Here is an 11,235-nt window from a genome sequence, read left to right as displayed (position 1 = left end):
AATATATGTGTATAATTTGTATTTATTTATTTATTTATTTTTTTTGTCATAGTACCCCCAAAAATTTAAAACTACTTTCACCCCTGGCTGTAACTTGACAAAATAGTGAAAAGGTTCCAGTGGTATGGCGATATTTGCAAGCCACTGAGATGGTCTGTTTCTTTCAGATATTATGTTATCTAATTCACAACATAAATAAAAATGATCTTACTGTTTTAAAGACTTTTTTACAACCTGTGGTGACCAGAGGATTAATTTAGCGGAAATAGTTAGCTACTATCTGTCTGTTGTCCTTTGCAGTCCTGCGAAGGTCGATACGTGGTGCAGCCTCCGATGAAGCGAGTGACAGTGAGGAAGAGTTGGCTGCCTTTTGCCCAAAAGTAAGCCTGTTAACCCTTCAACCACCTCAGTAATACTGTTAAACTATAATGACTTACCTGTGAGTAGCAACAAGTGCTTTGCACCTGGTCAAGTCACTTTGTTTACATCAAAGCTGGTGAGAACGTATACAGAAAAACATTTGTTTTTGTATCTGCTACTTCATCTATTTCAGCCGTGATGAATACAGTAGCATACCAGAGCCACTTCCTGTTGAGGTCAGGAGCATCAAAGAAAAAAAAAAACAACAACTTGCAAATAGTTTCATGAGTTTGCGCTTTGATGTTTGAAAAGGTTTGAGATCTAGAGCAAGCAGAGACTGAAAGTAAATTAGTTGATTTAAAGTGTTTTTGCTTGATTGTATTAAAGCATCTTCTTTGCCTCTCTCCTCCAGTTTGATGATGAGATTGCCGCTAAAGAACTTGCACTGACTGATTCGGAGCACTCTGACGCTGAGGTGTCCTACACCGACAATGGGACCTTTAATCTGTCACGGGGTCAGACTCCACTCACAGAGGGCTCTGAAGGTATGCTCAGCTATCTTCATTATATCTTCCCTGTCTTCTGCCTTCTCTCCTCTAAATTTCTGTTTTTTTTTTTGTGTGTGTATGTGTTAGATCTGGACAGACACAGTGATGCCGAGGAGTCTTTTGCTCAAGACCTCCCAGACTTCCCATCCATAAACCCTGACGCCACTTTGATGGACGACGACGACGACACAAGCATCGGGCTGCCTAGCCTAGGCCTGTCTGGCTTGGCGAGTCACCGCGCCTCGGTGCTAGACGTGGACGCACATCTGGACTCTGACCAGGAGGATGCAGAACTTTCCCTCAGTGGCCTCCCACCCGCCTCAGATTTCAGCGGGGAGTTAGCCGGAGTTATTGCCAGCAACATGATCCAGGCGGCGCTAGCCGGGGCGTTGCAGCCTCGGCCTCCTGTCGCCCAGCGTAGACGAGGCCACCCTAGGGCCGTTCAGCACAAAAGCTACCGCAAACAGTCCAGCTCTGAATTTGACACAGACTTGGACGCAGAAGACTTTGAAATGCTGGATCAGTCTGAACTGAACCAGATGGATCCGTTTGGAGGAGGAGAAAGTTCAAGACGAAGCGAGAGTCAGGGGTCTAATTTCTTATCAAGCCTGCTTGGTAAACCACAGTGAAGGGCGGGTGCTGCTGTGTGTTCGTCCTGCCAGGCAGAGTCTAAAATGTTGACCAGCCTGTGAGATAAATTTAGGTTCCAGCTGTCCTGCTTCTGGTAGGCAACAATTTCTCACTGTGAAGCATTTCATATTTTTTCCCTTTTCCTTATTTTCTTTCTTCTTTTTTTTTCCCCTGTTCGACTCCGATCAGTGATAACTTTTTTATTTGTAGGCTGAGCAATAGGAAATACAACAACAACAAAAAAGAAAAATACGATGAGACATTTGATACAACAGCATTGTCAAAGTGAAAAATGATACTCTCAAAACTTACAGGAGTGCCCATTAAAACTTTTCTACTTTTGAATCGATAAAAAACAGGGCTTTTTAACATAGGACCAAATATATAGGACATTCCTGTTGCTTGAGCTGAGCCATATTTAATACAGACATTTTGGACAGCATTTAATGTTAGTTTATGAGGTCATTACAGTAGTTATCCATCTTTCAAGAGACGGCATTTCATTGTAGTTTCTTGACATGACATAATTATAGGAGCTGGATTTATTTTTATGTTGCATATTTTCTGAACTTTAAGTATTTTAAACAGTTTTTCTTTCTTTTTATTCGTAAATAGACATCTTCAGTATTTTTGTTCTTGTGGAAGCTTATTTTACCCCATATTACTGTCTTAACTGAGCCAGTAAAGCGCTGTCATATTTTATTTTAGTTATGAGATTTTGTTCTAAGGCGAAAGTTATTCACTGTTTATGTGAATAAGTTCACAGCTGTTTTCATTTTCCTGTCCTTTTCCTGCTCTGGTTTAATACCTCACAACCCATTTGATCTTATTTAAGGCAAAAAATATATATATTTTACATTGTGTCCTTTTTTAAAAAAATTTGGAACCATGTTTACATCAAAATTGTATAAATGTTGATCTCTCTCTCTTTTTTTTAATTATTATAAAGGTTTAAAGTGATTTTGTATAGGTCTGTCTGATTGTTCTTAATGTTGGAGAAAATATGGCACTTTAAACCAGAAAAATTCAGATTTACTGAATCTTCTATGCTGTTTCAACAGAAAAAAACAATTGCTATTTTATTCTGAAAAATGTATCCTGTTCAGAAAAGTTTTCAGTACTAGTAAACAAACAAAAAAAACAGATCTTCTTTCATGAAGCTGAAGTTGCAAAAACAATGCACTGATTGATAGCCAAGATGGATTTCTATGGCTTGTTAGATTTGGGTGTTAATGTTCAGTCAAGCTGCTCCATGAAAAGTTAAGTCCTCAATATTCTCTAGCCTGCTAAGTTAATGTGCATAGTATTGTATTTTCTTCTCCGTATCTGGTTTTGATATATTTTGAAGTGGAAAATACATTGAATAAATTGTTTGGAATTAAGTTTGGTTTTTGGATTGTTCTTTGACACAATGAAATACCAAAAAAGATGGAAAAGGTCAAACATACCTACATGCTATGATTTTTATTGATGTTTTGTTGATTTAAAATGAAACAAAAAAATTAGAAATAGAATCTCCTCAGACTTGAATATTGAAATTTAAAGTAAAAATGTGAATTCGTCGTCCTCCTTCTATGTTGTGACTCCAGGGGGCGTTCTTAGTACTGTTCCTTTGAGAGCAACAGACGTCTTACAACGCCTATTTTTTCGGATTTTGTAGTTACAACTTAAAAGATTTAAGCCAATCCCTCTCGGTTACAACTTTGAAACAAATACTGGCGAAAACATTCGTTCCTTTGTCAAAATAATCTAACTTTATATCAGCTAAAAATTCAACAGAAGATCTCAGATTGACTGACTAAATTGGAAATATATACTGGTGTGATACCTCTTATGAAATAATCGATCTTTTCCGTGACGCACAGTTTCCGCGAAACTCAATCTGGAAAGCTAAAGTGAACACAAAAATGAGCAAAAAAGACAACGGTAAGGAAAATAAACTACTTCAATTTGTTTTCGATTGTTTTTAATCCCAGACAACTTTTTATTTCGCGTAGAAGACGTTGGTGTTTCACAGAAACTTCGAGATAAAGTGTAGCTAGGTTAGCATAAAGCTAACGTTAGCTGACCCGAACAACAGCTTGTTGATGCGGGAGAATATCTGAAAGGCACTAATGATTATGAGTCATAAGATGTGATGAAATCGAGCAAACTCATACATAAACGTGCAATAAGTCTATCACAGTGGCATAATGTTATTATCTGCACAGCCTTAATATTTTGTTCATTACAGGGGCGCCTATCATCCTCGCCTATCTAAATGAAAAGAACCGTCCCTACAGTGCTCAGGATGTCTTCTGTAATTTGCAGAAGCAGCATGGGTTGGGCAAAACTGTGAGATCAATTCTTCCTTTATCTTTTTGTATTTTTCTGATTTTGTGATCATTCTGGGTCATATTACCCTGCATCCAGTCATCTGTGGTCAATCCCTTTTAAATGTCAGTTTATGTTTATGTTTAATTACAGATTTTTTTTTTTTTTTTTTTTTTTTTTACAAAAACCACAAATGAGTGTAAGTATTTTAGCATAAAATACTTATACTAATGTAAAAATACTTAGTTGTTCTCACCTTAGTTGTGAGATTAAAAATATGGTTTTAGGGAAAGGTAATTAAGCATTTTTGGCCACAAAGATGTTCAGTTGTAAATCTAAGGAGAGCACAAGTTAGAATCTTTAAAGCTCTATTTTTTGCATCCTGATGATAGATTGATTAACTTGCTCCACCAGGCAGTGGTCAAAGCCATGGAACTGCTGGCCCACGAAGGCAAGATAAAGGAGAAAATGTATGGCAAGCAAAAGATTTACTTTGCAGATCAGGTTAGTCTGTTAATCTAGAATGTTTCATTGCTGTAAGGCAGGGAGATGCTGTCTGAACTATTTGTAATCTCACCCACAGTCTCAGTTTGGAGATGTGAATGATGCAGACCTGAAGGCCATGGATAAACAGATTTCAGAGCTCAGTGCAGAGGTTCAGACCCTAACACAGAGCTGCAGGCAGCTGGATACAGGTAGACCTCTCTGCTGATTCAGATAATAAAAAAAACTTCTACTCCCAACACCATAATTATGCTGTTTAGTCCAGTGCAGGAATTAGAGCTGAAATGAATTTCTTTGTGCTGTGCCAGAATTGAAAGAGCTGAACAGCTCCCTCACAACAGAGGAAATGATGACAGAAATCCAGGAGCTGAACGCCGAATGTTCTGGTTACAGAGAACGTCTGGAGAAGATAAAGTCGGCTACAAATCACGTATCACCGGAAGAAAAAGAGAAGGTGTCAACCACTTTAAAACCTCAGTTAATCTCCGACTTTGGTTGTTCTGCATTTCTTGTACAATGTGGTGTGTTGGTTATAATTTGCAGGTCTGTAAAGAGCGTGATGTTTACGTAAAAGAGTGGAAAAAGAGGAAGAGACTGGTAATGTATTTTTTGTCAACAAATCAGTTTAAATGTGCACGTCATGTTGTGGTGGAGGAGAATTGCTTCGGAAGTGCTAAAATAGTTTGTTTTTTCTCAGGCTTCGGACATGATGAATTCCATCCTGGAGGGATACCCAAAGAGCAAAAAAGAGTTCCTGGTAAGATGAGAAGGAAGTCATTATCTATTTTCCTCAAATGTTAATTGACTGGCAATGCTTTTATTTTTCCACAGGAAGAGGTGGGAGTGGAGACGGATGAAGACTGTAAGGTGGCGCTTCCCACCACCTGAAGAAAACAGCGATACAGCTACCGCATCAGATCAAGCCTGAGTAGACCGTAGCTAAGGAAACTGATCACAGTGATCTAATCCCAAGAGGAAACTTTATTTATAACACGTTCTTTGAATAAATACGAGTTCAGCAGATTCTGAAACGGAAAACATAGCAGAAAGCACTTATGTACATCAGTCTTAGCTAAACAAATCACAAATGTTGAGGCGTTATGGAGGGATGCTCATCACCTCAGAGGCAACAGCGGTTCGTTTTCCATTTTATAACCACAAAAACATACCTGAGTTCACAGTAATGTCAACAAATTAATGTTAAGAGTTCATTCAGGTTGAGTTGTGAACACTTTGTTTACCAACTGAAATATTTTTATTTTTGTTTAAGGTAGCGATATATCAAACTAATGCTTGACCACATCACATTTTTAAGAGTACAAGTATATAAGTTTATTGTAATTAAAGTGTTTCATGTTGTTTCATGTTTGAGTTTTTCTCCTGCCACCTTGCACTTTTTTTCTCCTGAAAATGAAAATAAAATCAACACAACGTCCATTGCATGTTTAGAGACACACGTCGTCATATACAAGCCTTATAAAACCTCCAATTCTGTGTTAACAAAAATAAGATCAGACTTTGAATGGATGGACTACTTCCATACGATCTTAACTAGTAGCATAAGAAAGAGCATTGCAAGTGGATTTATGGCACTTTCATTAGACTTCAGTGGTATCTAAAAGTTACTAGTGATTTACCTTTGAAATGGAGTTCCTGAAAGTAACACAAAAAAATTGTTTAAATTCAATGACAGAAATTTATGTCATTTTTTTTCGAGTACAGAAGTGTTTTGACAGATGAACAATTTTAAGGGTATAATATTTAAGATAGCAGTGATGAATGAAAAAAAAACAAACTGTAGTGGTAATCAACATACGGATTATAAAAGCTCACACAGCAGATCGATACATTTACCATAAAAGCATTACAACAACTTATTCTAGTGATGCTTCATAAGTAAAAAAAAAGGCTTATCAAAGTCAACACTTGGTGTTTAACATCATCCTGTAAATAAACAACTTAAAATTCGTTCACCGAGCTGTGGCACAGCGGGTTTACATTTACAACATGCGTTTTTCTGCTTTGCCCCCCATTATAAAGCTACGCTTATTTAAACACTAAACACGGAGCTCCGTCACAGTGAAGAGTTCATTCAAAGCAAACATCAGTGATAGAAATTCTGAGGCACCATATGGCATGCTCCTGAAAACAGAAGAGCTCGAAATGCTCAGAACAATCCAACAAATTTCAGGAGTGACTCGTTTGTGCGCAGCAGCACGAAAAGCTCTCGTTCAGAATCCAGCTACGTGGCCACTAATTGACGAGACAGAAGAAAAGCTGTGACCGTTCTGCTTTCTTACTCTATTAACTAAGATGCGGCAGAAACATCACCATCACTTCATTCACGTCAAATAAATGATTTCTCCTCATGGTGTCTCAGGTGAGCCCGAGTACATTTGCTCCGAACTGAATAACTGACTTGATATGAGCATCTATTTGTAGGCACACGTTTATATATATATATATGGTTACCATTTAGATTATGAAACTAGGCAAACTTGGGAGGACCTGATAAGACATTACTTCCTGCGCTGTTTTGCAGGAAGCTTTTCATTCATACTGTGCTTTGTTGAAATTATAACTAGATGTTCTCTGCATGTCACGTTTCGTTTAAAAACTCGTTTTCTCTGCGTTCCTTAGAAGTTTGAGATGGAGCAAAAAATACGCTGTAGAGATGTAAATTCCCAACAGTAAAGCGGTCACAAGGCATCCCTACTTAACTGCTCAAGCCAAGGCAACCTTTCATCTCTCCCCATAGCATTTGACGAGGTAATCTAATAACAATCCAGGAATCTCTGATGAGCTGAAGTCAGTGTGAGGACTGTGGCAGATTGAAGTTTTAATTCCATCCTGGGAGGCAAGAGCCAAGTTAAAAGTCAATTTCTGGAAGTTAGCCAGAGGTTTCTCCTCAACTAATAAAGCTGGCCATTGAGCTGCCGGAGCACTCCGACAACAAACTCCCTCAGCGTCTGAAAAAGAAGAGAAGCGGCACACAAACGTTGTCACTCCATCTGCAGATTGATGTTTTTGCAGCATCCGTCCATAAGAGTCCTTACCTGTGGCTTGCAGTGTTCCTCGATCCAGCTGAAAACACAGGCAGACAGTTCTTGGAAGCTGCTCATTGAAACAGAATTACTGAAAGACACGAACAGCGAGTCCATGATGTTCTGGAAGATGTTGAACTTGACCTGGTCAGAGACCTGGTCCTCTCCCTGCTGTGGGTTGTTCTGGTGGGCCTTCACTATGTGCTCGTAGTTCCTGGAAGGAAACAAACATCTTATTTCCAATTTAGTAAACAGCTGCAGCTTCTGTGTGGGGATAACAAAAATTTTCATAGTTTTTTAAAAGAAATCCTATTAGGATTTAAACTTTTCAATGAGATTAATTTTGCAATCAAAGCTAAATAGATGTTCCCTCTTTCCCCATGATCAATATTTATTTTTAAATCCAAAGTCATGTGGCAGTCAGGACTTTATGTCTTCTTTTTATCTAGATGAAGGGAGATTTTATGTTGCAAAAAATAAAAAAAAAGATATAAACCACTTCCTAACGTTTTCATGATCTTCAAGGCCATCACTTCTTTCCTTAGGACAGAAACTTCCTCCTCTTGCTTCTTCTTTTCTTTATGAAGAAAGTGGATGTAGTCGATTGCTGAAACAATAAAACGAACATGCATTAGTCACAGATCTTGGCACAGCTCTGGGACGTCAATTATGAGTTGTTGGCAATGCTGCTCCTCCATTTTTATTTCTCATAAATGAACTGAGCAAGATTTCTATATGACTTATTTTGTTTGATGCTCTTTTTTAACTCTTAAATTCAATTAAAAAGCAATAATTTTAAAACTCAGTATATGAAAAGGTGTGCAACTAAGAAAAAAAATGGCTTTCCCATCAGTTAGACTTTTAATACACCACTTTTGAATGGTACTTATAACAGAGCATCATCATAAAAAAGGTAATTTGTTTCAGGAATGCAGTTCAAGAAGTTAAAATAATATCCAAAAGTATTTATTATGGAGGATAAAATCTACAATAAAAACTCAGTCATTTTGGCTGTAGAGGAATTGCTGTATACAATCAGAGCTTAAAAAACAACAACAATGCAAGTACTATTATTGGCCCCTAAAATATTATTATAAAAACTTACAAAAAACTGAAAAAAAGCACCAGTTTTTGTTTTATTTCTTTAGCAATAATATGGTTGAGTTAGGGGTGAAACGACATTTAACACAAACAGAAACTGTTTTCTGAATACATCAAGGCTCATTGGCTCACAATTCATAACGTATTTGTTGGCTACAGCTTACTTTTCTGAAGGATAGTAGCCTTGCTGATCTTTTGTGCTCCGACAGCAAACTCAGACTGCTGTTGGCAGGTTGGAACAATTCCCTGGAGGTCATCATAACCTTTCTGGTGTTAGAATGAGAGGATAAAATTAGAAACTTCTATAATATGTGGAATATTTGAGAACAGTGGAGTGGGGTGAGGGGAGGGGATCCTGATGTGAAGTTACCTTGATTGCATCTCTGCGCTTCTGCTCAGCTTGTGTGTGTGCTTGTCTCCTTCGGTCTTTGTACGAGTCTTTGTACGACGTCTCATGCCTGTAGTCGCTGTCTTCATCATCTGTTAGGGAACAAATTCATTTTTATTATGGAAACATGTCTGCAGTATAGATAGCTCTGATAGCTACGGTTAGGGATTTTTTTTCTTAGCATATTTATTAATGAAGGATTGAGTTTTTTGTTCAAATTTTGCATATTTACATTTTTGAATTATTGACAAGAATAAAGAGTGGATATAATAAGCTAAACCTTCAATATTCGTAATCCGAGTTTGCTTTACTGTGTGTTTATTTTGAAACCTATGACAAGAATACACTAACCCTGTAGTTGTCAAAGTTTTATTATCTGCAGATTACACAAATAATGATCAACGCTTCAGATCTGCTCTGTTTCTAGAGCTGTCAGATGCCAATCAAAGCAAGTAATATACTAAATTATTGACTGATTTATGAAAGAGCATTTCATTTCATTTCATTCAATAAGTGAAAAACCAAAATTCTGATGGGTAACATTTTAAAAGCAAGACCTCATTTGGTATATTAAAGTTAAGCATGCCAATTTTATATAAAGTCATGTACAATCACTGTGTGTATTGAGCATTAGTAGATGTTAGTCTTAAAAAACATTCAAATTATGCAAGTCTGGAAAATCAGACTTTAGATTTTTACCACAGGTTCCTGAAATTAATTCTATGCATTTTCTGATTTTTCCAAGAGTGGGCAGGAACCCAGACTATATGATATACTGTGCAACTCTAAACACATTCATTACACATGGACCGTAAATAGCTGTAAGAAAAAAAATGCTATCTGTTAAAAAGACAATACCTGTATTTGGGACTGAAGAGGCACTTGTAGAGCCGATACTGTTTGCCCTGGACACAATGCTACCTTTTCTGGCAGTATCAGTGAAGAAACCTGAGAAACAAAACAATAGTTATGAGAACATTAAAAGCAAGAGCGACAAGAGATCACAGAGAAAAGATGAGTTATGTCCTGTAAGAAGTACTCACTGGTGTCAAAGCCATTGTCGCTGAAAGCCCCGTCTGTCTGCCCGGCCATCACCAAGTAGAAAAGAAGAAATAAAACGTAGAGTGTGAGGTTGAAATGACAAGTGGAAAATATGTGCTGTCCTAAATATGTTGACAAAAGAGCAACTACAACCCCCCTACTGAGCAACGGCCTGATTTGTCCATTGCAAGTACAACAGAAGATAAACGATGTGTCAAATAGGTTTTACTGCTGGATGTAGGGCAACGCAACACAATGGGTTTATTGCCTGGTTGTGTTAGCCCAGATTTTCCCCTGCGTATGGTGGAAAAAACCCTGAAAAACACCGTGTACTGTTAAGAGTTCCCTTAAAAATAAATGTTGTTTGACAAAATAGGTTTAAAACTCGATTCGAGGCTCAAATTTCTCCAATTTCATGAATATAAGATCTATAAACAACATTCTTTCGTCAGCAATGCCCAGTTAAATATAAATGAAATATAAATATTAGATTATAAGAAAGGATACAATAATATTGTAAGAAACGACTTGGTGTGAGACCGATACTGAAATGTATCATGCATGACGAAGTGGCCATTTAATAAGTCGGACTCTTCAAAAGCCTTTCAACTTCACTTAAAATCGATAATTCAAATATAGTTTAACGCATTAATTGTCTTCTTCTTTATGGAAGACGAGCCAATTCACAAGACAAAGAATATTAGATAAGAAACACGAGTTTCTCTTTTTAGTCGGCTTTGTTTACTTTGCTAGCATGTTAGCCATCTGTTCCAATGTTACTGAGCGTGATGAAGCTAACGCTACATTAGCAGCGCCGTTCAAACTTCAGCATTTCCAAACAGTTTATTAAACATTACAGATGTCACAGTAAAAGAACAATGAGCGGGAAGCTCGAAAGTGGTCTTTAACAGTGACTTACTTTCCAGTGGTCCTCTGGAGATGTAGTCGGATCCGTCATTTTGGAATGCTAAATAAACTAGTAGCGTGGCTGCCTTCAGGTGCTGCTCAGAAAATGAAAGTAAAAGTGCCAAAATATTTCAGAAATTAAACGTTAACCAGTAGATTGAAGTCACATTTCAAAAATGTGAACATTGATGTCAACCTGTTACAGATGCAACCCTACTTTACTCAAACTATGAGTTCTTCCGTTCATTTGTAGAACACATAAGTATAGTAGGTATGATTTATCTGGATGGAACAGCCAGGTGTAAAAAAAAAAAAAGACTTGAATGCAACGACAGGTAAAACCAGTTACCTCATAAATATGTATTCTACTATTCATTATATCATACTTTAAATATTGTCT

At 37.3% G+C, this 11,235-nt stretch overlaps 3 protein-coding genes across 5 annotated transcripts in view; 2 read left to right on the top strand and 1 right to left on the bottom strand.

The window, feature by feature from the left end:
- retreg3 (reticulophagy regulator family member 3) overlaps positions 1-2,920 on the top strand; it is a 10,520-nt gene extending 7,600 nt beyond the window's left edge. For both annotated transcript variants that reach the window (XM_008415852.2, XM_008415853.2), the window contains exons 8-10: positions 301-380; positions 773-905; positions 996-2,920. In XM_008415852.2, coding sequence (XP_008414074.1) covers positions 301-380; positions 773-905; positions 996-1,537 — 755 coding nt within the window. In that variant the 3' untranslated portion in view covers positions 1,538-2,920. The remainder of the gene's footprint in view (positions 1-300; positions 381-772; positions 906-995) is intronic.
- Positions 2,921-3,212: 292 nt separating this feature from the next.
- psmc3ip (PSMC3 interacting protein) lies at positions 3,213-5,714 on the top strand. The gene is made up of 8 exons (XM_008415854.2): positions 3,213-3,464; positions 3,772-3,872; positions 4,266-4,355; positions 4,435-4,546; positions 4,664-4,809; positions 4,899-4,952; positions 5,053-5,112; positions 5,187-5,714. Exons 1-8 carry the CDS (start codon positions 3,446-3,448, stop codon positions 5,241-5,243), a joined length of 639 nt encoding a protein of 212 aa, XP_008414076.1. The 5' UTR covers positions 3,213-3,445; the 3' UTR covers positions 5,244-5,714.
- mlx (MAX dimerization protein MLX) lies at positions 5,319-10,932 on the bottom strand. 2 transcript variants are annotated; one of them, XM_008415857.2, is made up of 8 exons: positions 10,849-10,932; positions 9,932-9,968; positions 9,747-9,836; positions 8,871-8,980; positions 8,665-8,767; positions 7,907-8,006; positions 7,412-7,613; positions 5,319-7,324 (listed from the first exon to the last, which is right to left on the bottom strand). In XM_008415857.2, exons 1-8 carry the CDS (start codon positions 10,885-10,887, stop codon positions 7,268-7,270), a joined length of 738 nt encoding a protein of 245 aa, XP_008414079.1. In that variant the 5' UTR covers positions 10,888-10,932; the 3' UTR covers positions 5,319-7,267. The 2 variants fall into 2 exon arrangements, with proteins under 2 accessions (XP_008414079.1, XP_008414078.1); XM_008415856.2 differs by having other exon boundaries at positions 9,932-9,977; positions 10,849-10,902.
- Positions 10,933-11,235: the final 303 nt, after the last annotated feature.

The sequence above is a fragment of the Poecilia reticulata genome, linkage group LG8, assembly GCF_000633615.1.
Source record: "Poecilia reticulata strain Guanapo linkage group LG8, Guppy_female_1.0+MT, whole genome shotgun sequence".
Taxonomy (NCBI): domain Eukaryota; kingdom Metazoa; phylum Chordata; class Actinopteri; order Cyprinodontiformes; family Poeciliidae; genus Poecilia; species Poecilia reticulata.
Note: the sequence above shows the minus strand (reverse complement) of the source record. Positions and strands in the feature narration are given on the sequence as shown.

Excerpts from the sequence above, each read along its gene's own strand:
- psmc3ip (XM_008415854.2), top strand. Across the intron at positions 4,356-4,434 it reads AGATTTACTTTGCAGATCAG|TCTCAGTTTGGAGATGTGAA; the intron begins GTTAGTCTGTTA and ends TCTCACCCACAG. Across the intron at positions 4,547-4,663 it reads CTGCAGGCAGCTGGATACAG|AATTGAAAGAGCTGAACAGC; the intron begins GTAGACCTCTCT and ends GTGCTGTGCCAG.
- mlx (XM_008415856.2), bottom strand. The coding sequence starts at position 10,887 with ATGACGGATCCGACTACATCTCCAGAGGACCACTGGAAA. Across the intron at positions 8,981-9,746 it reads CTCTTCAGTCCCAAATACAG|ATGATGAAGACAGCGACTAC; the intron begins GTATTGTCTTTT and ends GTTCCCTAACAG. Across the intron at positions 7,325-7,411 it reads AGGAACACTGCAAGCCACAG|ACGCTGAGGGAGTTTGTTGT; the intron begins GTAAGGACTCTT and ends CTTCTTTTTCAG.